General features: G+C 42.2%; 1 protein-coding gene across 2 annotated transcripts in view; it reads left to right on the top strand.

The window, feature by feature from the left end:
• The window catches only part of MYO16 (myosin XVI), a 616506-nt gene that overhangs the window by 223410 nt on the left and 365675 nt on the right, over positions 1-27421 (top strand). For both annotated transcript variants that reach the window (XM_058742988.1, XM_058742979.1), the window contains exons 5-6: positions 14678-14786; positions 21701-21825. In XM_058742988.1, the coding sequence (XP_058598971.1) occupies positions 14678-14786; positions 21701-21825 (234 nt within the window). The remainder of the gene's footprint in view (positions 1-14677; positions 14787-21700; positions 21826-27421) is intronic.

The raw sequence follows: 27421 nt of genomic DNA, 5'->3' as shown, positions 1-27421 counted from the left end.
CGCTGTGTGCTGTGTGCTAGGCTTGCTCCTAAGGATACATGAGCAACAGAGCAACCAAAGGGTCTTTGGCCTTAAACGTGGATACTGTGTAGGAGAGAAGGTGAAAGTGAGCATAAACACTAATTTGTTTCTTAGTGTATACATATTAATATATTTACATCAATATTTTTATGTGTGCCTCACATCAAATCTCAGCTTCGGGTGAGGGTTGGGATGGAGGGTTGGGATGGAAGTAGGCTGTGTGTAAGTAGGCCCTCACCCCCGTGGCCCTGCGCACACGTGGACTAAGACAGAAGAGGCCCCTCAGTGGAGGCAATGCCTTTGCAAGAACATGACCTGAAATGCTGGTGAGTCACTCTGGGCTTCGGATGTGGTGATGAGATGAAGGAAATACTGATGGTATATTTTGAAGGTGAAATCAGTAGTAATGTGGGTTGTTTAACATCAAAGAAGGAGAGGGAATTTAAAAATGACTCCAAGCCATCTGTGTTTGGAAAATTGGAAGGGGTCGTGCAAAGATCATCAGAGAAAAAGTTTTCTGTGGGAGGGCTATGCGTTCCTTTTTGAACATGTCAAGGTCAGAATCCATGGAAGATCCACCGGGGGACGTCCAGGAGGCATTGTTTCTGGAACTCAAGAGAGAGAGTCTCATCTACACACATGGGAACAGAAGCCCTCGAGTAAATCAGGTCACCCCGTCAAAATGAACATTTAGAGTGCCTGGGTGGCTCAGTCGGTTGAGCGTCCGACTTCGGCTCAGGTCATGATCTCACAGCTCGTGAGTTCGAGCCCTGCGTCGGGCTCTGTGCTGACGGCTCGGAGCCTGGAGGCTGCTTAGGATTCTGTGTCTCCCTCTCTCTTTCTCCCCCTAACCCACTCGCATTCGTCTCTGTTTCTCTCAAAAATAAATAAACATTAAAAAAAAATTTTTAATAAAAAGAAATGAAAAAAAGTGAAAGAACATTTGAAAGATGGTCCAAAGTATACCAATTAAAAGACTGTTAGAGAAACAGGAGGCTGCAGAGAAAACTGGAAGAGAGGAGCCAGATTTAGAAGGCAAACCGGAAGCTGGTGCTGTCGTGAGTGTCCAGGGGAAACATGGCTGGAGAGTTTCCTTGTGGATGGCGGAGTGGGAATTAATGGGAGAAGCTAGTCATTCAAACATGGGGAAGTAAATGCTAGGAAAGTTTCAAATTGTGTCCCAAGCTCAAATGCAAGGACATATACACTCTGTGTCGTTTCCCTTTCATATGTGTATAAATATCGCAGTGTGGAACATTAAAACTGTAATAGAATATGCTAGACTAAAGAAAGAAAAAGAGAGGAGCTGATACTATAAGGCACCAGAGATAAATCACACGTGAGGACCATTAACACAAGGTATTTAGGGACAGAAAATATCAATTGTCCATATTCACAGTTTGCCGGTAAACAAAACCAGAAAAGGCTGTATTTTCTCCAAGCAAAGTATGGAGTGTTTGGATGAACAAAATAAGCCTTTAATTTTATGTATTTATTTTTTTAATGAAATTTATTGTCAGATTGGTTTCCATACAACAACCAGTGCTCATCCCAACAGGTGCCCTCCTCGATGCCCATCACCCACCCTCCCCTCCCTCACACCCCCCATCAACCCTCAGTTTATTCTCGGTTTTTAAGAGTCTCTTATGGTGTGCCTTCCTCCCTCTCTGTAACTTTTTTTCCCCCTCCCCCTCCCCCATGGTCTTCTGTTAAGCTTCTCAGGATCCACATAAGAGTGAAAACATATGGTATCTGTCTTTCTCTGCCTGACTTCTTTCACTTAGCATAATACCCTCCAGTTCCATCCACGTTGCTGCAAATGGCCAGATTTCATTCTTTCTCATTGCCAAGTAGTATTCCATTGTGTATATAAACCACATCTTCTTTATCCATTCGTCAGTTGATGGACATTTAGGCTCTTTGCATAATGTAGCTATTGTTGAAAGTGCTGCTATAAATATTGGGGTACAAGTGCCCCTATGCATCACCACTCCTGTATCCCTTGGGTAAATTCCTAGCAGTGCTATTGCTGGGTCATAGGGTAGGTCTATTTTTAACTGTTGGAGGAACCTCCACACTGTTTTCCAGAGCAGCTGCACCAGTTTGCATTCCCACCAACAGGGCAAGAGGGTTCCCATTTCTCCACATCCTCTGCAGCATCTATAGTCTCCTGATTTGTTCATTTTAGCCACTCTGACTTGTGTGAGGTGATATCTCAGTGAAAATAAGCCTTTTAAAAAGCAGGGAACACTGACTGGTATTAGAGAATAATTAAATGAAAATCAGTGAGGTAGAAAGACACTGCCTCATTTCGTGCAAGGTCTTTGTCAATGAATATTGTGTGGTTCACACAAAACCGTGATATGAAGGGAAATAAATGAGTGGCTTAGTAGGACACGTAATATAAGTGAATTGCACAATACCTTCAAATTATGTTCAATTTACCCTCACCATAGGGGGCTCTTTACTAACGTGGAACCCATGATTTCTTGTCTCAGCTTTTTCTCAGAAACACTCATTCACCGTGGTTGCTTATGAAATTGTATCTTTTAATTGGATGGTTGACCTTTAATTATATTGTGGCCACTCATTGATTCAAACGTTACTCAGGTTTGCTTGCCAGATAATCATTGACTTGTCTAAAGTTTTACTCCTCACCTTTGACTTCAGTAGATTTGAAACTCATCCGGGACCCAAGAGAACAGCCCTGTGTTTTCATCTTGTTTCAGAGTGTTGTTCATTGTTTATTTTGAAGAATACTTTTCTCAATATAAATGTCACACATTTATTGTAGAAAATTGAAGGAAACCCATACATGTAAGGAAGAAAATTAAAAATCACTAATAATTCCATCGCATAGAGCTAATCACTGAGTATGTTTTGATGTGTTCTGTCCTCTGTGTCTCCCCTCCCCACATCTCAGAATTTACACAGAATTTACCTGATATGATGTGTACATGTATGTATTGGTAGCTTTTCTTTTTATATACTCTTTCTGCACATCCCCGGGTCCTAAAATTTTCTTCTACATGGTGGTTTAGTAATACGCAGTTGTGTCATATAAATGTCCTTATTTAAGTATTCTCCTCCTTTATTTTTTATTTTATTATCTTTTTAATTTTTAAAAAAATTTATTTTTGAGACAGAAGGAGACACAGCGCAAGTGGGGGAGGGGAAGAGGGAGAGGGAGACGCAGAATCTGAAACAGGCTCCAGGCTCTGAGCTGTCAGCACAGAGCCTGATGCCGGGCTCCAACCCATGAACTGTGAGATCATGACCTGAGCCGAAGTCAGACACTCAACTGACTGAGCCACCCAGGTGCCCCTATTTTATTTTATTTGTAATATTTTTACTTATTTTTGAGAGAGAGAGAGAGAGAGAGAGAGAGAGACAAAGCATGAGCAGGGGAGGGGCAGAGAGAGAGGGAGACACAGAATCCAAAGCAGGCTCCAGGCTCCGAGCTGTCAGCACAGAGCCCGACGCAGGGCTCGAACTCACTAACTGTGAGATCATGACCTGAGCCGAAGTCAGACGCTTAACCGACTGAGCCACCCAGGTGCCCCTATTTTATTTTATTTTTAATGTTGATTTATCTTTGACAGAGAGAGAGAGAGAACAAGCCGGGGAGGGGCAGAGAGAGAGAGAGAGAGAGAGGCAGAGAGAGAGAATTCCAGGCAGGCTCTGCACTTCCAACACAGAGCCCGATGTGGGGTTTGATCCCATGAACCTTGCGATCATGGCCTAAGCTAAAATCGGATGCTTAACCAACGGAGCCACCCAGGCGCCCCAAGTATTCTCCTATTTTAGACATTTTATCCAAATTTTCGTTACTTTCTCTGTTTTTACAACACTATTATTCACGATCATGGTAATATCTATTTCGTGTTAAATAACTGTGTTTATATCACTACACTTTGGCTTTTCATCTTTTGTCTGGCAGATGGGGATTCAGCTCTTGGTGCCACAGACCCAGGCCCTAACAGGTCTGCCCACTGCTAGGTGCCCGTCCTCCCCTGTGTCCCTTTAAAGTGCTGTCATATGTGGAAACGTATACAGACTTCTCCAGTGTGACTGTAAATGCCATCCACACCCGTTTACTTGGCATTTTACAATTACCCTTTTTTTCTTACATGTTTTGTTTTCTTGACATGGTTGGTAACTTCGCATGACAGCAGGGCCACAATAAACATTTATGTGCTCCCAGCGTAATAATTATTGACCTCAGAATGCTTACAGCGGGAGCTGTAAAAATGTGTTCCAATATCATCTCAACTGTTATAAAATTTTAAATGGTTGTAATACAGGTTTTGAGATTTTTATTACCATAAAGATTTACCATCATTTAAAAATCAAAGTACATTTTAATTATAATAAAGGCTTAATACATAGTTCCTAATGAATGAATGGATTCCTGGATGGTATCGCCTCCTGCATTATCTGCCAACATTCTAGCATCTGGAGAAAGTTAAAAGCTTTTAGTTTTCTCTCTCTGGTTAAACAGTGGGAACCCATGGGAAAGTCTTTGCTTGAGACCAGAGATGCATGAATCTTCTGATTCAGTTCCCTAAGTTCTCATGATTGTGGGCGGATAGAAGCCCCACGGTCCCTTGGTTGGTCCGACTCAAGTACAGGAGGGATGTCCTGTGGCAAGACGATGGGTTCTTCCTTCTCGGCCTCGTTCATTGGTGGTCATCCGGGGTAATCCGCTCTGTTACAGGTTTCTGCTGGTGCACACCCCACCTGACATCCTCCTTCCTGGCTGCCACAGGGCTTTCAACGATGATGTCTCAGCTGAATTTTGGGAAGAGAGATGGCAATTGAATGTGTTGAGGTTTTGAGGTTTAACAGTTCCTTCACCTGTTTCCTTTGGTGGCATGAATATTTCAGAAGGAGAGGGGTTGCTTGCTGAACGTACCTCATAAAATAGCATCTCTGCTCGATTTACCAATCCAACAACAATGATAAATGTAAAATGATGCAGGGCATAGAAAGTAGGTATTTCATGAGAACATGTGCTTCTTATTCCTGTTTGCATTAGATTGCCCTTTGGATCAGCCTCTGTTATTCTTTTTGTTCAGTGATGTTAAGTTTCATTTTGGGGGGACTCTTACAGTTTTGCTTATCTTTTTATAAAAATAGTTTGCTATCTTTGCTCTGATTTGTTTGAAGCTTTAGCAGTTCTTTGGAGTTTGTCCTTGAAGACAGGGCAGAATTGTGAGGAAGTTTTCTTTTCGTTTGCAAATAATTGCTCGTAAGCAATAGTGAAGGGTCTGTTGTGCTCTGCGGGGCCACTGGCTGGAAGACAGACTTTCAGAGAAACTAAGTGGGAAGTTACCTGGAAATAAGCGAAGCGGTCTGATTTTTTGGGAGATCTCTTTCAGAAGTACCTGTAAGTTTCTACTCAATCTTTCACCAAAGTATTTTGTTCCATGTGGGTTCTCTTTAAGGAACAGATTTGCAAAGAGTTCCCATATACCTCAGGGCACATTGCCTTTTTGTCAGTAACGGTCATAAGGGAGGGCATTCTGGCATTTTTTCTGGTTTGCCTCAGATGCTACACTTGAAGCTTTTACCACCGTTGGGCTGCATAGTCTGGGCATGGAGCTTTAGAACCATTTCTTGCCTTTGAAATTATTTTGCTTCCTCATTGCTGCCTTTGTCAAATGTATCGTATGGTAAGAGTGAGGGGAAGAAGGGAAGGAATCAAACCAGAACTACTATCCTCAGCATTTCAAGGAGCTGGGGCTGAACTGCCCTTCCTTCTCTCCTTCAGCCACCGCATTCTGCCCATGTTGTTTGGAGCTTGCATTCAGGGCCCCGCCAAATACTGCACGCAGAGATGGGTGGGTGACGTATTAGACTCTAGCTCATGGTGGTTTTACAAATACAGTACTTTTAAAAATTTAAAAAAAAATTAATGTTTATTTATGTTTGAGAGAGAAAGAGACAGAGCATGAGCGGGGGAGGAGCAGAGAGAGAGGGAGACACAGAATCCGAAGCAGGCTCCAGGCTCTGAGCTGTCAGCACAGAGCCCCATGCGGGGCTCGAACTCAGGAACTTCAAGATCATGACCTGAGCCGAAGTCGGACGCTTAACCAGTTGAGCCACCAAGGCATCCCACAAATGTTGTATTTAATAAGATATTCTTTCTCTTTTGATTACGTTTATTAGTGCAGGTACAGTTTATTGAGTGGCTGCTGTAGGTCAGCACTGTGCTGGGTACTGCATACATTTATACTGAGGTTAACTGGCATCTACATTAAGTAGTAAGAGTTGGCTCCACCTTGCAAGCTGATGGACAGAATTAGGTGTTTTGTCCTCGGTCCTGAAATCGGTGAGCAGTAACCCAGCACTCAGAGCGTGGCTTCTGTGACACCAGGAGAACTTCCCTCCCCTTCTCCTGTTTCCTGCTACCTCTCACTCAAACACTCCTTGACAGATGTGTCCCTGTTTTGCAGCTCTCTGAAGGCTGATACTCCACTTTCATTAATTTTTTTTTTAACATTTATTTATTGAGAGACAGAGAGAGACAGGGCACGAGCAGGGGAGGCGTAGAGAAAGAGGGAGATACAGAATCTGAAGCGGGATCCAGGTTCTGAACTGTCAGCATAGAGCCTGATGTGAGGCTCAAACCCATGAACTGTGAGATCATGACCTGAGCCTAAGTCAGATGCTCAGAAGCTGGGTGGCTGAGCCACCCAGGCGCCTCACCACTTTCCATTTTTGAATAGTGTCACTAAACTTACCATCTCAATGAATGCAAGATAGCGGAAATACGTCATTAAAAATTTATAGACTTCTTCTATTTCAGAAACCCCATTTAGACTTCTTGTTCTTATCTAAATCTGTGTTTCTTTGTTTTGAATGTGCATTTCTTGTTGGATAGCAACTTTTATTGTTCAGTTAATATGAGACTCCATGAATAGTTCAGCAGTGAATATTGTCGCATTTCCCAAATACAGTATTTTTGGTCAAGTGAATTCAGAATATTTGGACGTTTAAGGGGTTGGGGTCTGGATGACACAGGCCCTTGAAGTCTTGAGAAAAAGTTGGGGTGATCTCACCATACAGTTCCCCGTATCCTTAAACTGAACGTTTGCAAACTCCTAATATCATGTGCTGTGACCCAAAATAATTGCTTGCATATTATACATTCCTCTGGGACAGCCTTCATCTTATCCTGCTAGCACATAATGCAGAAGTTTCTATAGAAAGAAGAGAACCCATCTGCAATTCAAAAGCACAAAACATTCACTCACAGAATTTTTTATTTTTCCTATCAGGTTAGATGCCAACATTTTTATATGTAAGTGGAATATTTTGTGGCAGGATATTTGAAGACTGTGTAAATATTCTGTTCCTCATCAAGGTTTCGTTCAAATGTCTGCCTTTCCGGCACGCAGGAATGTAGTGTTACCATCCCTTACTGACTCCCATTGAAATCAGTTATTACTCTAACGAATGCCGGATTCTAACCTTGACATGCCGTCTGCCTGGGTGAGTTGGTATCTCTTGTAAGGAAGACCTGTATTCAGGCATTCATGTGTCTGTCGATATGGGCATGCACGCATGGGTTCCTAGTTTCAGTTCTGCCCTGCAAACACCTGGCAAACCTCACCCCTGCCAGTGATCAAGGTTCACTTCATCACTGATGGGACCAAGGGACATCCTGTGCCATCTGATAGGGTATGATGGGAAGAATATGCTATCCCCTCTCTGGTTTCCCTGCGAAAAACCTCGTAACACATATGAGAGAAGGTCTTGAGAAGACTGAAGAGGTGTCCCAAATTGGGTGGAACTAAAGAAAAAGGACAAGTATCTGTGCCGGGGGATCGTGGGTTACCTCCCGGGCTGGGGAAATAGCGGTCAACAATACAGTAGGAAAAGGTAACGCCAATTTGGGTGTGCAGGGTGGTTTAGGTAATAGTAGTAATGCTAAATTTTCTGATTTTGATAACTTGTATGCATGAGACTTATCCTTATTCTTATGAAATATACACTAAAATATTAGAGGTAAAGGGATGTGTGGTGCCTGTTGACTCACTTTTAAGAGATTTGGGGAAAATAGTGCAAAAGTAGGAGGAAAGTATACTTTGGCGAATTTGGGTAGAGGGCAGAGTATTGGTTTCCTGGGGTTGCCGTAATAAACTACCACAAACTGGTGTGGGGCTTAAAGCAACAGAAGTTGGTCATTCCACAGTTCTGGAGGCTGGAGTCAAGGTCCGCAAAGCCGCGCCCCCTCGGAAACCTACAGGAGAGGTTCCTTCCTCATCTGGTCCACTTCCCGGGGGCACCTGCTGGTCCTTGGCTGGTGGCTGTATCGCCCCCCATATCTGCCTCTGTCTTCACCTGGCTGCCTTCTCTGTGTGTGTGTGCGTCCCCGAAGCCCCTCTCCCTATAAGAATACTTGTCCCACTACTTACTCCAACATGGCCTCCTCTTAACTCACCTGATGACATCTGCACCCGTCCTGTTTCCACATGAGTCCACATTCACAGGTACTAGGCCCCTGGGACGTCCACATTTCTTGGTAGGGGGACGCAATTCAACTCATAACAGGTACACAGGGTTTCTTGGCATTACTCTTGCAGCTTTAACTGAATTTGAAATTATACCAAGATAAAAAGTTGCCAGAAAGTGTTGGCGTATAAAAAGTGGTATTTGCTGAAGCCAATTAAGCAAATATTCAGATGCCATCAATTTCAGTATTCATGTGTTAGAGAATCACTACTCAATGAACGAATTGGCAAGTATATTCACTGACATTAAATTGTTACAGAAAGCAAACCAGGAAAATGTTGCTTACAAGAAAGGTGCACTTATGCGTTCATAGGTTATCTGATAGGCAAGAGGTGAGATTCCTGTCTGGGAGGAGGGGTGGGGGGTTGATGTATTTGAGTTCCATTTCCAATACTCTAGGGACATAGGTGAGGACAATTGGAGGTGGGGTGGCCTTCCTTAGAGAAAATGTCCTCAGGGCTCCTTGTGGGAACTGTTCAGGCCGCACCTGCAGAAAGTATGTGAGGAGTGGGCTTTGGCATAGATAACATCGACTGCTTTCACTTGCCCGATGGAAACCAATCACCGTATGACTGATGGTCTCAAAACCAAACCAAAGGACTTGCTTCACAGTCTATATCGCACGAATATAACATCTTGGTTGAGCTGTTCCCACTGATGCACGTTTTTCTTAATTTGGAATGCCTTCTTTCATTAAAGGATAATAACTACCGTCAGGATAAGAAATCTGACATCTGGTGATTAGGCGTAGGAATGTAAAACTAGGAAGATGCTTCACACGCACGCACACGCACACGCACACGCACACACGCCCCGGGACTTAGGGTGTTCATGGGCACCGAATATAAACGAGAAAGTATCTATCTCTTCCATCTAGTCTCGCTCTCACCAGCCTTTTAACGCAGCCGTCTCCTAAGCCATATGTTTTTATAAAGTACAGCATTCGGTTATTTAAAAATATTGTTTAAGCTTTAGAAAATGTGTGGTGATGGCTAAGGCTGTTGTTCTTGTATAATAGAACGAGTGCCGCCTTGGGCATTTTTTTTTAACGTTTATTTATTATTGAGAGACAGAGCATGAGTATGGGAGGGACAGAGAGAGGTGAAGACACAGAATCCGAAGCAGGCTCCAGGCTCCGAGCTGTCAGCACAGAGCCCGACGCGGGGCTCAAACCCACAAACCGCGAGTCCATGACCTGAGCCAAAGTCGGACGCCCAACCGACTGAGCCACCCAGGCACCCCCAACCTTGGGCATTCTTTGTCCTGTATTTGAAAATCTAGTCTAACACCTTCCCATCGTCCTGCTTCTCATGCCCTGAAATAAAAGAGTGTGCTTACAGTGGGATACACACACCAACACGTGGGGCAATTAAAGTTTGCTGTTGTTACCCACGTTCTGTACTGAAAATAGTGAGCCCCGTATCCACGGAAACACTGTAATTAATATGTGCACCAGTTCACGAGCACTTTTCCCCGACTTTTATCCTCCTAGCTGAAAAACCACTTGGTGGATTCAGCATCAGTGGAATGAAATTTGAAATGTAAAAGGAACATTTCTAAAAAGCATTGAGGAATATCATGTCCAGAAGAGAAAAAAAATAAATATATTTTAGAATACATGTGTTTTGAAATTTCCATATTAAAAATGGACAATGTCAGACTGATACTTTTATTGACTCACTTAATGGCTCTCGCTTTGCAAAACTGAAAAAAGTTCATTCTATATTACTGAGTGGCTCAAAGTATTTTTTAAGAAAAACAAGTACTAACACAATACCTTATAAATGTTGCTAATTCCCAACCTCACTTCCCTTTCTGTTTTCTGGACATTAGACCATCCTGATGGTATAGTGGCAAGTCTCTGACATTTTGAGAAGTCCTATTTTGCAAGCCCTCACCCTTCAGTTCCAGTGGGATCCATTAACAACTAAAAGTGCACATTAACACTTGAGCCATTCACACTAAGAGTAATAACCAGTCATGAATCTTCTCAATGGTGGGTTTTTTTTCCCTGTTCTTGTTTTTTTTTTTTTTAAACAGAGGTAAGATTTCAGAAGTGTAATTCAAGATATACCCAGCATCAGGACCCCTGATGCAGGTGGGGCGCTCACACTGTCCAGTGTTAGAAAGAAGAAGAGGAGGGAAGAATGAGAGGGAAGAGGAGAAAGAGAGAAGGAGAAAGGGAGAGAGAGGGAGGGGAAGAGGGAGAGGGAGGAAGGAAGGAAGGAAGTCACAAACGTCCATCTAAAAGAGTGAAGGCAGTTGTGAATGGGATCCCATTCACAATTGCACCAAGAAGCATAAAATACCTAGGAATAAATCTAACCAAAGATGTAAAAGATCTGTATGCTGAAAACTATAGAAAGCTTATGAAGGTAATTGAAGAAGATATAAAGAAATGGAAAGACATTCCATGCTCATGGATTGGAAGAATAAATATTGTCAAAATGTCAATACTACCCAAAGCTATCTACACATTCAATGCAATCCCAATCAAAATTGCACCAACATTCTTCTCGAAACTAGAACAAGCAATCCTAAAATTCATATGGAACCACAAAAGGCCCCGAATAGCCAAAGTAATTTTGAAGAAGAAGACCAAAGCAGGAGGCATCACAATCCCAGACTTTAGCCTCTACTACAAAGCTGTCATCATCAAGACAGCATGGTATTGGCACAAAAACAGACACATAGACCAGTGGAATAGAATAGAAACCCCAGAACTAGACCCACAAACGTATGGCCAACTCATCTTTGACAAAGCAGGAAAGAACATCCAATGGAAAAAAGACAGTCTCTTTAACAAATGGTGCTGGGAGAACTGGACAGCAACATGCAAAAGGTTGAAAGTAGACCACTTTCTCACACCATTCACAAAGATAAACTCAAAATGGGTAAAGGACCTGAATGTGAGACAAGAAACCATCAAAACCCTAGAGGAGAAAGCAGGAAAAGACCTCTTTGACCTCAGCCATAGCAATCTTTTACTCGACACATCGCCAAAGGCAAGGGAATTAAAAGCAAAAATGAACTACTAGGACCTTATGAAGATAAAAAGCTTCTGCAAAGCAAAGGAAACAACCAACAAAACTAAAAGGCAACCAACGGAATGGGAAAAGATATTTGCAAATGACATATCGGACAAAGGGCTAGTATCCAAAATCTATAAAGAGCTCACCAAACTCCACACCTGAAAAACAAATAAGCCAGTGAAGAAATGGGCAGAAAACATGAATAGACACTTCTCTAAAGAAGACATCCGGATGGCCAACAGGCACATGAAAAGATGCTCAACGTCGCTCCTCATCAGGAAAATACAAATCAAAACCACACTCAGATATCACCTCACGTCAGTCAGAGTGGCCAAAATGAACAAATCAGGAGACTATAGATGCTGGCGAGGATGTGGAGAAACGGGAACCCTCTTGCACTGTTGGTGGGAATGCAAATTGGTGCAGCCGCTCTGGAAAACAGTGTGGAAGTTCCTCAGAAAATTAAAAATAGACCTACCATATGACCCAGCAATAGCACTGCTAGGAATTTATCCAAGGGATACAGGAGTACTGATGCATAGGGGCACTCGTACCCCAATGTTTATAGCAGCACTCTCAACAATAGCCAAATTATGGAAAGAGCCTAAATGTCCATCAACTGATGAATGGATAAAGAAATTGTGGTTTATATGCACAATGGAGTACTACATGGCCATGAGAAAGAATGAAATATGGCCCTTTGTAGCAACGTGGATGGAACTGGAGAGTGTGATGCTAAGTGAAATAAGCCATACAGAGAAAGACAGATACCATATGTTTTCACTCTTATGTGGATCCTGAGAAACTTAACAGAAACCCATGGGGGAGGGGAAAAAAAAGAGGTTAGAGTGGGAGAGAGCCAAAGCATAAGAGACTCTTAAAAACTGAAAACAAACTGAGGGTTGATGGGGGGTGGGAGGGAGGGGAGGGTGGGTGATGGGTATTGAGGAGGGCACCTTTTGGGATGAGCACTGGGTGTTGTATGGAAACCAATTTGACAATAAATTTCATATATTGAAAAAAAAAGAGTGAAGGCAGGAAATTTAAGTATGCCTATAGTGATTTTGTAATTTTATTCATGTGCCCTTGAAAATAAAGGTCAGGAAATTTAGTTAAAAAGAATTTACCTAAAAATTATAGTTCTCTGCCTTAATTTGTAATAATTAGGTTAAGTTCGGTTTTTGGCTCCTTATTTTTCAGTTTGTTTCACTCAATCTTTTTTCAGTGCCTTGTATGTGCCAGGCACTGAGGCAGGTTGGGGGAGGGGGTGCAGATAATGGGGACTAAACTCCGATCTTTGATGAGGGAAGTTCCTGCCCCCCGGGAAGATGGGCTTCTGTACAGGGAACCCCTGAGAGATCAGCGATGCAGACTGCTGAGTGACAAGTGGGTGGGAATTGAAGCAAACGAGCCCCGCGACTATATTCAGCATCAGAGGTCACCTTCAGACTTGTTTTGAAAGAGCCTCATTACTTCTTGTAGAGTAGAACGTATTCTCTCGAAGTGCACAGTCTCCCTCAGCACCAGGTTGTGTCCTACTCATTTCTGTTGTTATTGACGATACATGATGATACGTATATTCGCTGTTGCCTTGCGTCCAGATGTTTGGCGTAGATAAGGTTATATTGGAAATATTTATGCATTGGGAAAAGAGAATAACTAGATTTACTTCTGCCTATTAGTATTGAAATCAATAATGAGACCCTGTAGTTCTCTCTTAATTGGCTCTTTAACAATTGATCCTTGGGTAGGTATGCAAAATCTTATTCTCCTGGTTGGCCACTAAAGGAGAGGAATCATTAGCAAAGTCTACTGAACAATGTTGCCTCGAATAATTTCTTTTCAAACTGTGAATAACTAAAAATATTAAATGCACTACGAAGACTTAGTTTGAAGTTTTCAGGACCTTAAAAGCACATGCTTCCTTACCAAAGTGAAAATCTGAAATATATAACTTAATTTGTTCAAATAGAGGAGTATCTTCATGTGGTCACAGAAAATATAACGTGGCACACTCAAGATGGTGAGGTGAGTGGCATAGTTTATTCAGGGCAGATATTAAGAGGTACACTATTTTGCCACTTTGGTCTATGTTTACTTCCGTCTTTCCCATGTCTCTAGAGCAGCCCTTTGGAAAACCTGTGCGGACTTGGTAATGTATAGGAAGGTTGTTTATTGAATATACATCTAGAATCACAGAGGACAAAATCCCACATTGTAGTATATAAGATTATGAATGTTATATACCTTTTTATGTAACGTGAACTTGGACAGTATATGAACTTTATAAATATGGCATCACAGACTTGTATTCAGTAAAAAGAATAGGGGAAGACATTCATTCGTCTGGCCTGAGTTCAGTGAACTCATCCCTTGGTCAGTGGTATGTGCTTGTGCCATGTCCTTGGAGAAAAGGGAAAGTAAAACCGTCATTGTGTTTAAGCTGGGATGGGCGGGAGGGAAACATGCATCCTCAGAGGTGCTTGATGAAGGGTGCTTTGAAGCAAAAAGCTATGTAATGGCCATATTTAATATATTTCATTAATATCTACAGATTGTGCTTTTTAAAAAAAATAGTTTCTGTAAAGAGAAAAGAAAAACAACCAGAAGCCACTAGCCCAGGCCTTTATTAAAACATGGTAGTGTGAGAACAGCTCTCCGATGACTTTCTGTAGAGAGCAAAGTGCTTGAAGAGCTTATAGGATAGTTTGGGGGGAAGATCAAAGTTCACGGAAGAGTTCTCTGTGGAGACCCTCCAAAGGCATGGGGACCTTCTGCTCTGTTAGAATCGAGGCAACCAACGCAGAGGTGCGGTTGGTTCCACAGCAAGGATCGGATATCTTGGGTGTAGCAAGAGGGGTGGGAGGAAGAAGCCAGGGCTAAGGCCTTGCCAACGTTAGTTGAACATTCTTAGCCTGTTGGAGTTTCTCACAAAGTATTTATTACATTTGTCTTAAAAAGTAATTACAGTGTCCCACATGCTTCTACAGGGTTTTATCTAAGACAGACTTTTCTGGATCTGTTTCCCAACTAATGCAGAAGTGAAACCCGCTTTCTTTGTTACCAGTATACATAATGTTATATTTGTTCTTTTTCGCTTACAGGCTGGAGCCAATGTCCTTCTCCAGGATGTTAATGGAAATATCCCCTTGGATTATGCCATGGAAGGGACAGAATCTAGCTCCATCCTGTTGACCTATCTGGATGAAAATGGTAGGCAGTTGCTGTGAAAAACTATAGAGAGATAGATTTAAAGACAGTGTGGTAGAATTACAAATGTATATTTTATCTATTTTTTAGGCACGCACACACGATTTCAGATCGATGTGGTTTCCCTAGATTGTGTAAAATGAAGTATTTTTTCTCTATATAGAATTTCATTGTTCCCCCTGCGATGCCTCATTGGTTTAGTCAAGGCAGTTTTGCAAGGCAGCAGAAATCTAGAGGCCAAGAATGAAGGAACATTTTAACAAGCATCTAAAGTCCATAATTAGTGGGACTGGGTTTGTAATTATAATCTGTTCTCCACTGGGAGGGCAAGGGAAGTGAACCAGCATAACTGAATTCTGAGTTAACGAGAGCGAGGTCATCTGAAGTGTATTCTCTTAGGAGCGGGTAGTCCTTGTGAGTGCCAGTGAGGGAGGACTTAAGTCAAGGGCAGCTTGCACAGCATCCACTGTTGGTGACACGTGGAAACACAAATGTCAGAAGGAAGTGCCCTGGTCATGTTGCTAGCCTGAAAAGATGAGTAGAGCTCCCAGATAGATTCCTTCCCAAAGAATATTTAATTGCACAGACTAAACGTATAATTTCATGAGCAAGTTCAGCATTGGCAAAGTGGGAGGTGTTTGAAATCCTGAGCCCGATATGGTATGCGACTGAAGAAGTTTGCCACTTCCCCGCCCCCTCTTTTTGTTTAGGTATAAATAACAACAAAGAAATTCCAGACCCTTCAAGTATGATCTTTTGTCAGAGAAGTTTAAAAGTTTTAAGAGCCACGCAGTGCTTGTCACTCTGTCCTTCTCGATTCTAAGAAAAGCCCTCACATCTGCCTCTTTTTTCCCTGTGCTCTTTGCCTCCTCCAGATCTCTCGTATCAAAAGGTTTATTCTGAGGATGGCTTAGAATAATAATAATAATTAGCACTTCACAGCCAGGGGTTCTTAAAAAAGTAATCTCATGAATTCTGAGAGTGGGTTAAGTACTGTTATCTTCATTAGGGACAATGTGAGCCGTGAGCCCAGCTGTCCTACGGAAGGTCACCGAGTCCCGGCCGGGGTGATGGAGGCACCTCCCTCACTCCTTGTATCTGCTCCTTATGTGAGGGTCACATTCAGATCTCTGAACCTCTTGTCAGCGGCAACTTGCTGGGGACAGGTTCCATTATTGCTAAAGGGATTGAGACTTGAAGTTATGTTTGCACATCCCACTGCTGTGAAGTTTATTGTTTCGGCCTTTGTGAAACTTGGACTTCACCATGCACGCTTCTGAATTTGCACAAACAGCTCAGTTGTGTTATTAGCTGAGCCATTTCTATTAGGAGATTTCTTCCTTCCTTACTCTGAGTTTCTAATAGCCACGGTAGTAAATAGTTCTCTTTGAAAACTGAAATGAAGTTACCTTTATTTGCAAAAGAACTAACTTGACTTAAAAACCTTTCCCACGCATTCAAGGATTTTGTTCGATAAGAAAATTTGAAATTTACAAAGGCAGTATTATCTATCTTATGCAAAGAAAAATAAGTGATTTTGAATGTGACTGAGGGCAAAGAAAGAGAGGGAGGCACAGATTCTCGATGGTTAGGAGAAAATCTGTCACGACGATGGCTGTCACAATCAGTTTGTAAAATACATGTTTGCTGGAACAGATTCAACTTAATATCCCCTAAATTTTTAATTCTGTTTTCCATTTGTCACTGCTGGTGTGCTGGCCTGTGCCTCAGGACCGTCTGCCCCTCCCTCGCCTCGTGCACGGTGTGCTCCTATTCTGCCTGGGTCCCTCCTACGTGTCTGTGTCAGCTGCCACACCCATTTGATTTATTCTCTGGCCTCCTCGCTGGCGTGCTTTCAGGGTTATCTGCCATGACAGTATGGGCTGACATCCTTAGACATTTCTAAGATTCCCTGACTCGATGCGTATTACCGTTTGGCGCTCAGTGTTTCAGAACCACATTCTCAGAACCAGGCGGCTGTCATCCTCGAATATTCTCTGCGCACCATACAGTTTCCAGGCTGAGTACTTAGCACGCTGTCCCATCAGGACGCGTGTGGCAGGAGGCAGGCGAGGTTGTGAGGAAGTTGATTACATGGCAAATCGCTGGTCACAGGTTCTAATTGTACTGTCACCACCAACATACAGCATACACCCGGGCACAGCAATTAACCTCAGCTCACCGCCTGGGCTTCCTGGGCTGGAAAACGAGACAGCCACAGAGGGCTGGCTGAGGACTTGATGCATATTGGATCGGCAGAGCGAGGCGAGCCAGTTGGCTTTCAGAGAAGGCAACCGATTGCAAAATGATCGAGCGAGGGAAGAAAGCACTGCAGGGGGGACGGGGGGAGGCACAAGGTGGTCCAGGACAGATGCATGGGTAAAGATATATACATGGATTCTTTTCACTTTGCTGTGCATGCCCTTTCTCCTTCCTTCGAAATTCATCCTTTAGAAAAAAAAGCTCACACTTATTCTCCTGAGCTCCTAATCTCCTCTCCTTAGCCCACTGAAGTTCAGCCTCTGCCCCTGCTGGAAATGTCCTTCCAAAGATGGCCATTGCCTGCTTGGCTCTCTATTGGCTGATCACCCTTCCGTTCTCCTGTCTGTGTTCCCTCATCGCCCTGTAGTGTTCCCTTGACTTCCATCACACTCTCCCACGAAACCTCGCTCACCTGCAGTGATCATTCCATACCTACCGTCCTCCATTCTCTTTGAGCTCCCACTTACTTCCTTTGGAAGTGTGACTGCACAGGCAGATGCCAGAATGTTCTCTGGTTCATCTCACCCTGTTCCTTGTGTTGTGACCACCTGCCTGCTCCCAAGATTACTCCTGTGGCTCAAATCTCTTAGAAGACCTTCTGCCTTGTCGTGTGCACTGTTCTTAAGTATCTTGCCTTGGGTATCAGGCGGTTTGGGATAACATGCCCAATATGGAAGTTTCATGCCCTACCAAGAGTCCATTTTACCTTTACGGCCAGGAATCCAAGTATCTGAATGTCACTTCTCTTTTCCTAAATCCCTCACATCAAATTGTCACCAAATTTTATAGATTCTCCTTCCTTGACATCCCCCTAATATGTCTGCATCCCTCACCCATTGTGCCGTTGCTATCTTCGTTAAAACCTTGGGCTTTCTGTTGTGGAAACAGCCTGAGAAACTGGCTTAGCCTTCCCTGATTATTCTTTTCTTTTCTTTTTTTTTTTTTAATTTAAAATCAAGTAAGTTAACATGCAGTGTAGTATTGGATTCAGGAATAGAACCCAGTGATTCATCACTTCCATGTAACACCCAGTGCTCATCTCAACAAGTGTCCTCCTTAATGCCCATCCCCCATTTAGCCCCCAACCCACCTCCCTTCCAGCAACCCTCATTTGTTCTCTGTATTTAAGAGTCTCTTATGGTTTGCCTCCCTCTCTGTTTTTATCTTATTTTTCCTTCCCTTCCCCTGTGTTCATCTGTTGTGTTTTCTTAAATTCCACATATGAGTGAAATCACATATTTATCTTTCTCCGACTTATTTCAGTTAGCATAATACCCTCTAGTTCCATCCATGTTGTTGCAAATGGCAACATTTCATTCGTTTTCACCGCTGAGTAGTATTCCTGATAATTCCTTTAGAGACTCCCCGATTATTCAGTCCATAGTGACCTTGTATATTTCTTCCACTTAGTAAAATTAATTTGAAATGCCAATCCTGCACCACCCTCTTCAGAATCACCCATTGTCAAGGTGGGAGTGTATCCCAGTTTGCTGGGGACGGTCCTACGTTGTGCATCTGGTAGGACTGATGGAAGGGATGGGGTAGAGGGTTATAACAGCCTTTTGGCTTGAGCATGTTTGTTTCTTTTTTCTAGAATCATCTCCCTTTATTTGCTTGCTCAGAGCATCCTTACTTCCAATTCTAGAAACTAAGAAAATGATGTGCTATAGTCACGGGGCGGGTCACATCAGAGTGACAGACTACCCCCAATACAAAATGGGTAATGGAGAAAAAGAAAAGTTGAATTGTTACAAAAAAAACAATATTGTCTTGAGAGAGACAGTTAAGGAAAGTTAAGATAGGGTTTAGACTGACTTGATGTGTCAATGTGATTTCAGTTTTACATATCACCTGATGTTATCAAATGTACTCAGGCAATAGTAATTAGTATCACATGTAATAACTTGTAAATTTCAAGCAAATGATGTTTTTCTTATTTCCTAAATATTTCCTAAATGTGTTCATTTTGAAAAAAAATTAATGAATTCCTGTCAAAATAATAAATCCAATCAGGACCTGTATTAGTTTTTTTTTTTTTTTCAGAGAACAAGATGAAAATAAAACTTAATTTCTTTTAAAAAAGACAGGCTTGGCCTATTATCCATTATAAAATAGGCTTATTATGGTCTGTTGGTTATATTTTTCCTGGAGTAGCTTAAGACTTTTGAGCAAGAAGAGAGGGAATTTCTGTTCCATTGTCTTGCTGAAAATAGACTTCTGCTTGTTTCCTGAACATATATCAAAAATCTAAAATCGCATCTTACGTGGTATCATATTTGACTCAAAATGAAGTTTGAAAATAATAAGATACAATATCATAATATTCCCCTCTGATACCTTCACAACAGTGGCTGAAATAGATTGTTTTCTCATGACATGTGGTAATGAGTGATCTCTAATCTGCTTTAATGTGTCTTTTATCACTGAGCTCTATTCTTTTACAGCTCAGTTTTAATGATGTGTGCAAATGATTCTCTAAAAGATACGTACCACTCCAGGAAACACTGCAATGTTATAGAACTTAGAATAACGTAGCCATCAGATTCTTCGACTTCAGTGTGCAAAATTGAACACTGACATTTGAGAAATAGTATTTTCCAAAATTAACTCACACGTCAAATTCGACAATCCTAAAAATGAGAATAGAGTGATAGTTTTAGTTGGTTCTTAACAAACCTCAAAGCAACTCTTAGGGAAATCTGTTAGTTCTTCTGAAATGGCGTGTGGAAATTTCAAAGCTGGTAATTGGTTCCCCCCTCCCATCCTCCTAGTGAAATGGGTTTGCTTTGGACAGAATATTTGAAACAAACTACATTATTCAAATAGCGCATTTTGCTTTATTCTGTTTGGGTCTTGCCTGCCTCCTTATTGCAAAGAGAAACAACAAATGCATGGCGTACAGCCCATGTAATAGAAAGCTGACTATAAAGGACAGCTCACATCTAGTGAGTACTTGCTCGATTCAGCAAGCCGAATACTGTGTTAGGTGCTCGATGTGTTGTCGTTTGTCCTCATAACCACTGGTGAAGCAAAAAGTAGCAGCCCCATTTTGCAGATGGAGGAACTGAGGCAGAAGATGAGTTACCTGTTCCCATTGTCACTAGTATAAAATAGACCTATTATATTATTATACTTATTATATTATGTTAATAAAATATGCATAATATATGTGGAATATATAATATATTATACTTATTACTACTATTATTACTAGTAGTAATAGAAGACACGACACTAAAATCCAGGAAGCCTGACCCCCAATGTTCATCCGGGATTTGAGAGAGAGCTGGACCAGGGGGCGGAGGTTCCAGGCTCTAAGGGGAAAATGAAGGCAGATGTGCAACAGGTTGAATGATCTCTGCCCCGTGGACAGATCTCGTAAGTAGTCAGTGTAGCTGCACTTCTTTGGGATATATATCATTCCCTGAGTGACCGTGGATGCAGAAGACCAGAGAGGTTACATACCTTTCCCAAAGTCAGCCCGGAGAGGTCAGGCACAGACTGGCATGGCCAGAAGGAACACTCTGGCATTGGTGCTTGGGTCCCCTGTGTCGACCCAGCCTCCCTGTTTGTGGCAAGGACTGAGTCACATGAGAGAGAGAGAGAATCAGAGAGGTGGCTGATTTCTAGCAGCCACTGGCTGAGAGGCAGGTGTTAATCATCATCATCATCATCATCATCATCATCATCATCATCATACTTTCACTGAGAATAAGGTGGATTATTTCCCCTTAGTAAACACCTGTTATGTCCAGGAACCATTCCTGGGAACGGGATGCATAAATGTGAAGGTCTGAGCTACCGTGGAGATTCACACGAAAGCGTGGGTGAGAATAAATGCTGACAACAGGTACCAACAGGAGGGGAGCAGACCTGACCTTTCCATGGCCCATCCCCCTCCTCGGCAAGGCTGACTTCCAGACTTCCCTCAACTTCAGTTCAGTTCTCTTTATTAACGCGAACTGCCATGAAATGTTTGATTGGAGAATCTTTTTACATTTAATTTGAAAACATTTGAGATCTGCAGGGAAGTTGTCAAAACATCCCTGAGAGTTCCCGTACACCTTCTCCCCGCTCCCCCATGCCAACACCCCACACAGACGTGGTACGTTTATCCAGAGTACGGAGTTAGCTCAGGTATGATGCTACTCACTAAACTACAGACTTTGTTCACATTTTTCCGTTTCCCACCAAAGGTGGTTTTCTATTCCAGAGATTTCTATTCTATTCTATTCTATTCTATTCTATTCTATTCTATTCTATTGCTTTTAGGAGCAACTATTTTGGCCTGAAAATTATAGAGAGCAAAAACCGTGTTTTAGAACTCATTTCAGTTCCATTCAAATGGTTTAAACTACTTTGGGCAGTGCACATTGATGATCCATACTAAGACAGTTGAATGTTGAGAGCCTACCATGGATAAAGTGTCATGTCACATCTTTGGGATAGAATCAGAGGAAACTGATTCCAGACTATTTTCTAGCGGTAAATAGAAGGCGTGCCGAGAGAAACCATTATGCGGACTTTGAATTCATAGCAGAAGAGGGGCTTCAAAGAGGAACATGTTGAAAGAACAGTGAGATAAAATTAAGGCTTGACCCCCAGCGGCTGAGAAGCATCTCTGCCTTCTGTTTCAAAGGCTGTTTTCCCCGTAGGCGTGGACCTGACCTCACTGTGCCAGCTGAAGGTGCAGAGACCCGTGAGCATGCTAACAGATGTCAAACACTTCTTGTCCGATGGCGGAAATGTCAATGAGAAAAATGATGATGGGGTGACGCTGGTAAGTTAATATAACTGACTCAGAAATACTGCTGATGTAGAGGATTTAAGTTGATTTCTAAAGCCTGGAATTGGATGCAATTAACATTTACAAATGTCTTTTTTTTCTGATCATAAAAGTTCTGCATATTTATTGTAAAAATCGTGAAAACACGTTAAGTGCGCAAAGACGGAAACAGAAATCACTTATGTCGCCACTCAGAGAAAAACCAGTGTTTGTAGGCTGATGTATTTTCTTCAAGCCTCCCTTCCATTTTGTTAAAAAATTTACAGTAATTTTTTAAAGTGTATTTATTTATTTTGAGAGAGCGGGAGAGGGACAGAGAGAGAAGGAGATGCAGAGAATCCCAAGGAGGCACCTCACTGTCACCTTGGAGTCTCACTTGGGGCTGGAACTTACGAACCTGTGAGATCACGACCTGAGCCAAAATCAAGAATCGGACGCTTAACTGACTGAGCCACCCAGGCGCCCCTGGAATAATTTTTAGGCATTACTTTGTCAGTGTGATTTGTTGAAATGGAACTTATGGGAGAATGTTCTCGTTTTTCATTTTACGTAAAACAAATTACGGGTCACTCTGGGGAATGACTTTCTAAATCCAAGTGAAATCCTGGCACTGCTTTTTTTCCACAGCTATTGGGCACAGTGGCAGTAATGAAAAACCAGTACAATTAAATTTGGATTAATTCTCATATAAGCATAATGTCTAGTCATGAAAATAAGAAACATTGGGCACTATTGACTTGCACTGAGCATGCCTGTGTTAAAGTTAACTGTCGTGGAAGTAAATGTACTGAGGCTCAGGGGGAAGCACTGAGAGAAGGTAGATTAGCAGAAGGGGGTATGACGCTCAGAGCGTGGGATGCGTGGAAGCCTCTGGAGCCAGTGATTCAGGTTCTACTCTGCATTTTTCCGGAGGTGTGAGGTTGAACACAGCGATGGGAGAAATGGCTTGTCTAAATGGATAAAATTTGTGTGAGACCCAATATGGTTTTAGATTTATTAAATGCAAATCGAACACCCTGAGACCTCTGGATAGAATAATCTTCCTAGATACTGATTTCGGACTTTGGACTGTAGGTTTTCTAAAGACTGTCAAGAACGTAACTCCAAGTTATAAGCAAAGAGAACAAAGCGTGTTTACAGTTTATTGAAAAATCACATTCAAGTGGAAAAATACTCGAATTAATCTATTGAGGAAGTAATTTATTAACCCCAACCTGTGAACAAAATAATAATGAACAAAGCCACAAAAGCCCTTTTATCATCGGCTTACATTTCTTTGGGGAAGATACATAATATACCATATAAATGAGCTAAATGTGTAACATGCTAATAATGACAAATGCAAAGGAGAAAAGAATAAGATAAGGACGTGCTGGGAGGTACACAGGTAAGATCTCACTGATGAGGAAGTTTGAGTAATGACCTGACAGAAGTCTGCACACACTGCAGGGGTGCCTAGGAGCATTCCAGGCTGAACAGTGGTACGTGCAAACGCCCTGAGGCCGGAGTGGGTGTATTAAGATTTAGAAACAGCACAGAGCCCTGTGAAGCTAAGCAGAGTAAAGGAAAGGAGTGAGGTAGCTGGACCAGATCCTGCAGGGTTTGTGTGCCTGTGTGAAGACTCTGCACTTACTCTGAGTGAGACGGGAACACGTGGGAGGGCCCTGAGGAGAGCACAGCCTTGCTTCACTTCTAAAAGCATCACTCACTCTGACTGCTGTGTTATGGATGGACTGTCAAAGGGCAGGGCTGACACTGAGAGTTCAGGTGAGAGGTGTGGTTGGTGGTGGAGCTCAAAGCTACAGGAAGCCGAAGCTGTGGGAAGTGGCTGACTTGTGTCCGTGTGAAAAGAAGATCCGCTGCGTTTTCCTGATGGCCAGGTGGTGTAGGAGAAAGGACGATTGCAGAAGGACTCCACGTACTTTTAGCCTCAGCACCTGCAGCGATGGAGTTGGTGTCCGGTGAGACCGAGAGGGCTGAGGACCAAATGAGCTTGGAGCAGAAAAGACAAGGACAGCTTGGGAAACACAGAGCTAGATGTGACTCTGAACCTTCTTCATGGAGATGCTGGGTTTGTGGTTGGATATTGGAGTCTGGGACTCAGGAGGCGTCTGGACTGCAGAATCACTTTTGGGAACACTAGCATATATGTGACGTTGAAAGCCTTGACCCTGGATAAAATCACACTTCTGACACAGAAGAAGAAGAGAGAATTGAGGACCGAGCCACGATGCTTAGGAAGGAGAGGAAGATCCAGAAATAAGACTGGAAGGAGAAACTCTCAAGGTAGGAGGAAAACCAAGAGAATGAGATGTCCCAGGAGCCAAGGAAAGGAAGTATGATGATGATGATGAGGAGGAGGAGGAGGAGGAGGGGGAGAAGGAGGGGGTGTGTTGGGGGGGAACGGTTGACTATCAGATAACCACTGAGAGGTCAAATGACTGGAGGTGGTGAATTGACCTTTGGACTGTGTACTGGGAGGTCACTGGTCTTTTCACCGAGGAAAGATGCAGTGGAGTGGTGGGCTCAAAATCCAAACTGTAGTGGGTAATAGTTCTTTTAATGTGTGTAATGCACCAATGCCTAACACAGCGCAGAAACCCAGTAGACCTTTGTGTCTTTGTTTGGCTTAAGATATTGCAGATTTTTATGCCTCTAAAAAATCACTGCTAAATAAAAATTGCATAAGTGTTTCAAATATCGCCAAATCAAAGGACCCACGTACTTTGGTAGTGAAGCTATTGAAAGAATCAATCAACACAGAACAATAAATTGTGATCGAGTTCCACCATCTTCAATTTTGACATTCTTTGTGACTTTATTCTATTGAGCAGAGAGCATAAACATTGCAAATCATTGTTGTATAATAACTAAATGATCATCTTTGATCATTGAGCTTTTCACAAGGAAATTAGTAGTGATCGGGAGGCTAGGAAGTTGTCCCTTGAAGATCACAGTGTTTAGCAAGCGGTAATGTAGTTTGATTCTTTGGTTGGAATCAATCAGTCTATCATGTTAATTACTGCCTTCCCAGAGCTCTCCTCTGGATTGTATGTTCCTGTCTGTTGTTGGTCGACAGTAAGAAGACGCCAGTCCACAGATTTCCACATCCTGAGTTGGACTGTTGCTTGTGGTTCAGAATCATTTCCCACACTGTCAAATTGTGCAAAAGATGACGAACCTATCAGTGAAAGGCTCAATACCTTTTTCTCCTTTGTTAGAACATGCGACAAAATTACCAAACTTACTGTAGCTCTCTTAAAAAGATCTCTTGCTGTACAAGGATACCCTTTTTAAAAGAAAACAAAACCTGAGAAAAGGATACAATCCGCCCCCCCAAGAAAAGCCTTGTTACAGAGGATATGGAAATGCATTCCTGAGTTTGAGTGCATAGATGCTCTTTGAACATCTACAGTAATGACTTTCAGATACATTATAAAGATGCTGGTTCTTCACTCTTTTGTCCCAGACTTTGATATATAACATCTGGCCTTGGGACGTATTTACTTGGTCTGTTGGAAAAGAATTATTCATGAGATGCAAACATCAAACAATTTTATTTCTGACTCCCTTTGTTATGTCAGTAGTGCTGGTTTATCCCTTACTTCTGGGTGAAGACTTAGCCAATGCAATCAGCTTTCTGGCCGCAGTTTATATCATGATGCGTAGCCTCAATTTAGAGATTAGAATGTGCGGTCCTTTATGACAGTGAAAACTCCCTGCTGGCATGAAGTCAGGGCTCCCTGGTCTTTTTATGTCCTATTACCTTCTAACCCCCCTGGTGTAGCTGTGGATTCCTTGTCAAAATTGTGCTTTTAATGTAATAAAAATGGTACCCAGAATTACAAGGAAAGACAGTTCTATCAAAACATCATAATCATAATATTAAAATTAACTTTGTGATATTAATGCACATGCTCCATTATTAATGCACCGAGTAACAGCTTTAACCATTACCATGATTTTATTTATTTATTATTTTTATTTTTATTTTATTTATTTATTTATTTATTTATTTTTTAATATATGAAATTTACTGTCAAATTGGTTTCCATACAACACCCAGTGCTCATCCCAAAAGGTGCCCTCCTCAATACCCATCACCCACCCTCCCCTCCCTCCCACCCCCCATCAACCCTCAGTTTGTTCTCAGTTTTTAACAGTCTCTTATGCTTTGGCTCTCTCCCACTCTAACCTCTTTTTTTTTTTTTTTTCCCTTCCCCTCCCCCATGGGTTTCTGTTACGTTTCTCAGGATCCACATAAGAGTGAAACCATATGGTATCTGTCTTTCTCTGTATGGCTTATTTCACTTAGCATCACACTCTCCAGTTCCATCCACGTTGCTACAAAAGGCCATATTTCATTCTTTCTCATTGCCACGTAGTATTCCATTGTGTATATAAATCACAATTTCTTTATCCATTCATCAGTTGATGGACATTTAGGCTCTTTCCATAATTTGGCGATTGTTGAGAGTGCTGCTATAAACATTGGGGTACAAGTGCCCCTATGCATCAGTACTCCTGTATCCCTTGGATAAATTCCTAGCAGTGCTATTGCTGGGTCATAGGGTAGGTCTATTTTTAATTTTTTGAGGAACCTCCACACTGCTTTCCAGAGCGGCTGCACCAATTTGCATTCCCACCAACAGTGCAAGAGGGTTCCCGTCTCTCCACATCCTCTCCAGCATCTATAGTCTCCTGATTTCTTCATTTTGGCCACTCTGACTGGCGTGAGGTGGTATCTGAGTGTGGTTTTGATTTGTATTTTCCTGATGAGGAGCGACGTTGAACATCTTTTCATGTGCCTGTTGGCCATCCGGATGTCTTCTTTAGAGAAGTGTCTATTCATGTTTTCTGCCCATTTCTTCACTGGGTTATTTGTTTTTCGGGTGTGGAGTTTGATGAGCTCTTTATAGATTTTGGATACTAGCCCTTTGTCCGATGTGTCATTTGCAAATATCTTTTCCCATTCCGTTGGTTGCCTTTTAGTTTTGTTGGTTGTTTCCTTTGCTGTGCAGAAGCTTTTTATCTTCATAAGGTCCCAGTAATTCACTTTTGCTTTTAATTCCCTTGCCTTTGGGGATGTGCCGAGTAAGAGATTGCTACGGCTGAGGTCAGAGAGGTCTTTTCCTGCTTTCTCCTCTAAGGTTTTGATGGTTTCCTGTCTCACATTCAGGTCCTTTATCCATTTTGAGTTTATTTTTGTGAATGGTGTGAGAAAGTGGTCTAGTTTCAACCTTCTGCATGTTGCTGTCCAGTTCTCCCAGCACCATTTGTTAAAGAGACTGTCTTTTTTCCATTGGATGTTCTTTCCTGCTTTGTCAAAAATGAGTTGGCCATACGTTTGTGGGTCTAGTTCTGGGGTTTCTGTTCGATTCCATTGGTCTATGTGTCTGTTTTTATGCCAATACCATGCTGTCTTGATGATGACAGCTTTGTAGTAGAGGCTAAAGTCTGGGATTGTGATGCCTCCTGCTTTGGTCTTCTTCTTCAAAATTACTTTGGCTATTCGGGGCCTTTTGTGGTTCCATATGAATTTTAGGATTGCTTGTTCTAGTTTCGAGAAGAATGCTGGTGCAATTTTGAT

The sequence above is a fragment of the Neofelis nebulosa genome, chromosome 1 (assembly GCF_028018385.1).
Source record: "Neofelis nebulosa isolate mNeoNeb1 chromosome 1, mNeoNeb1.pri, whole genome shotgun sequence".
Classification (NCBI taxonomy): Eukaryota; Metazoa; Chordata; class Mammalia; order Carnivora; family Felidae; genus Neofelis; species Neofelis nebulosa.
This window is presented reverse-complemented; position numbering and strand designations above follow the sequence as displayed.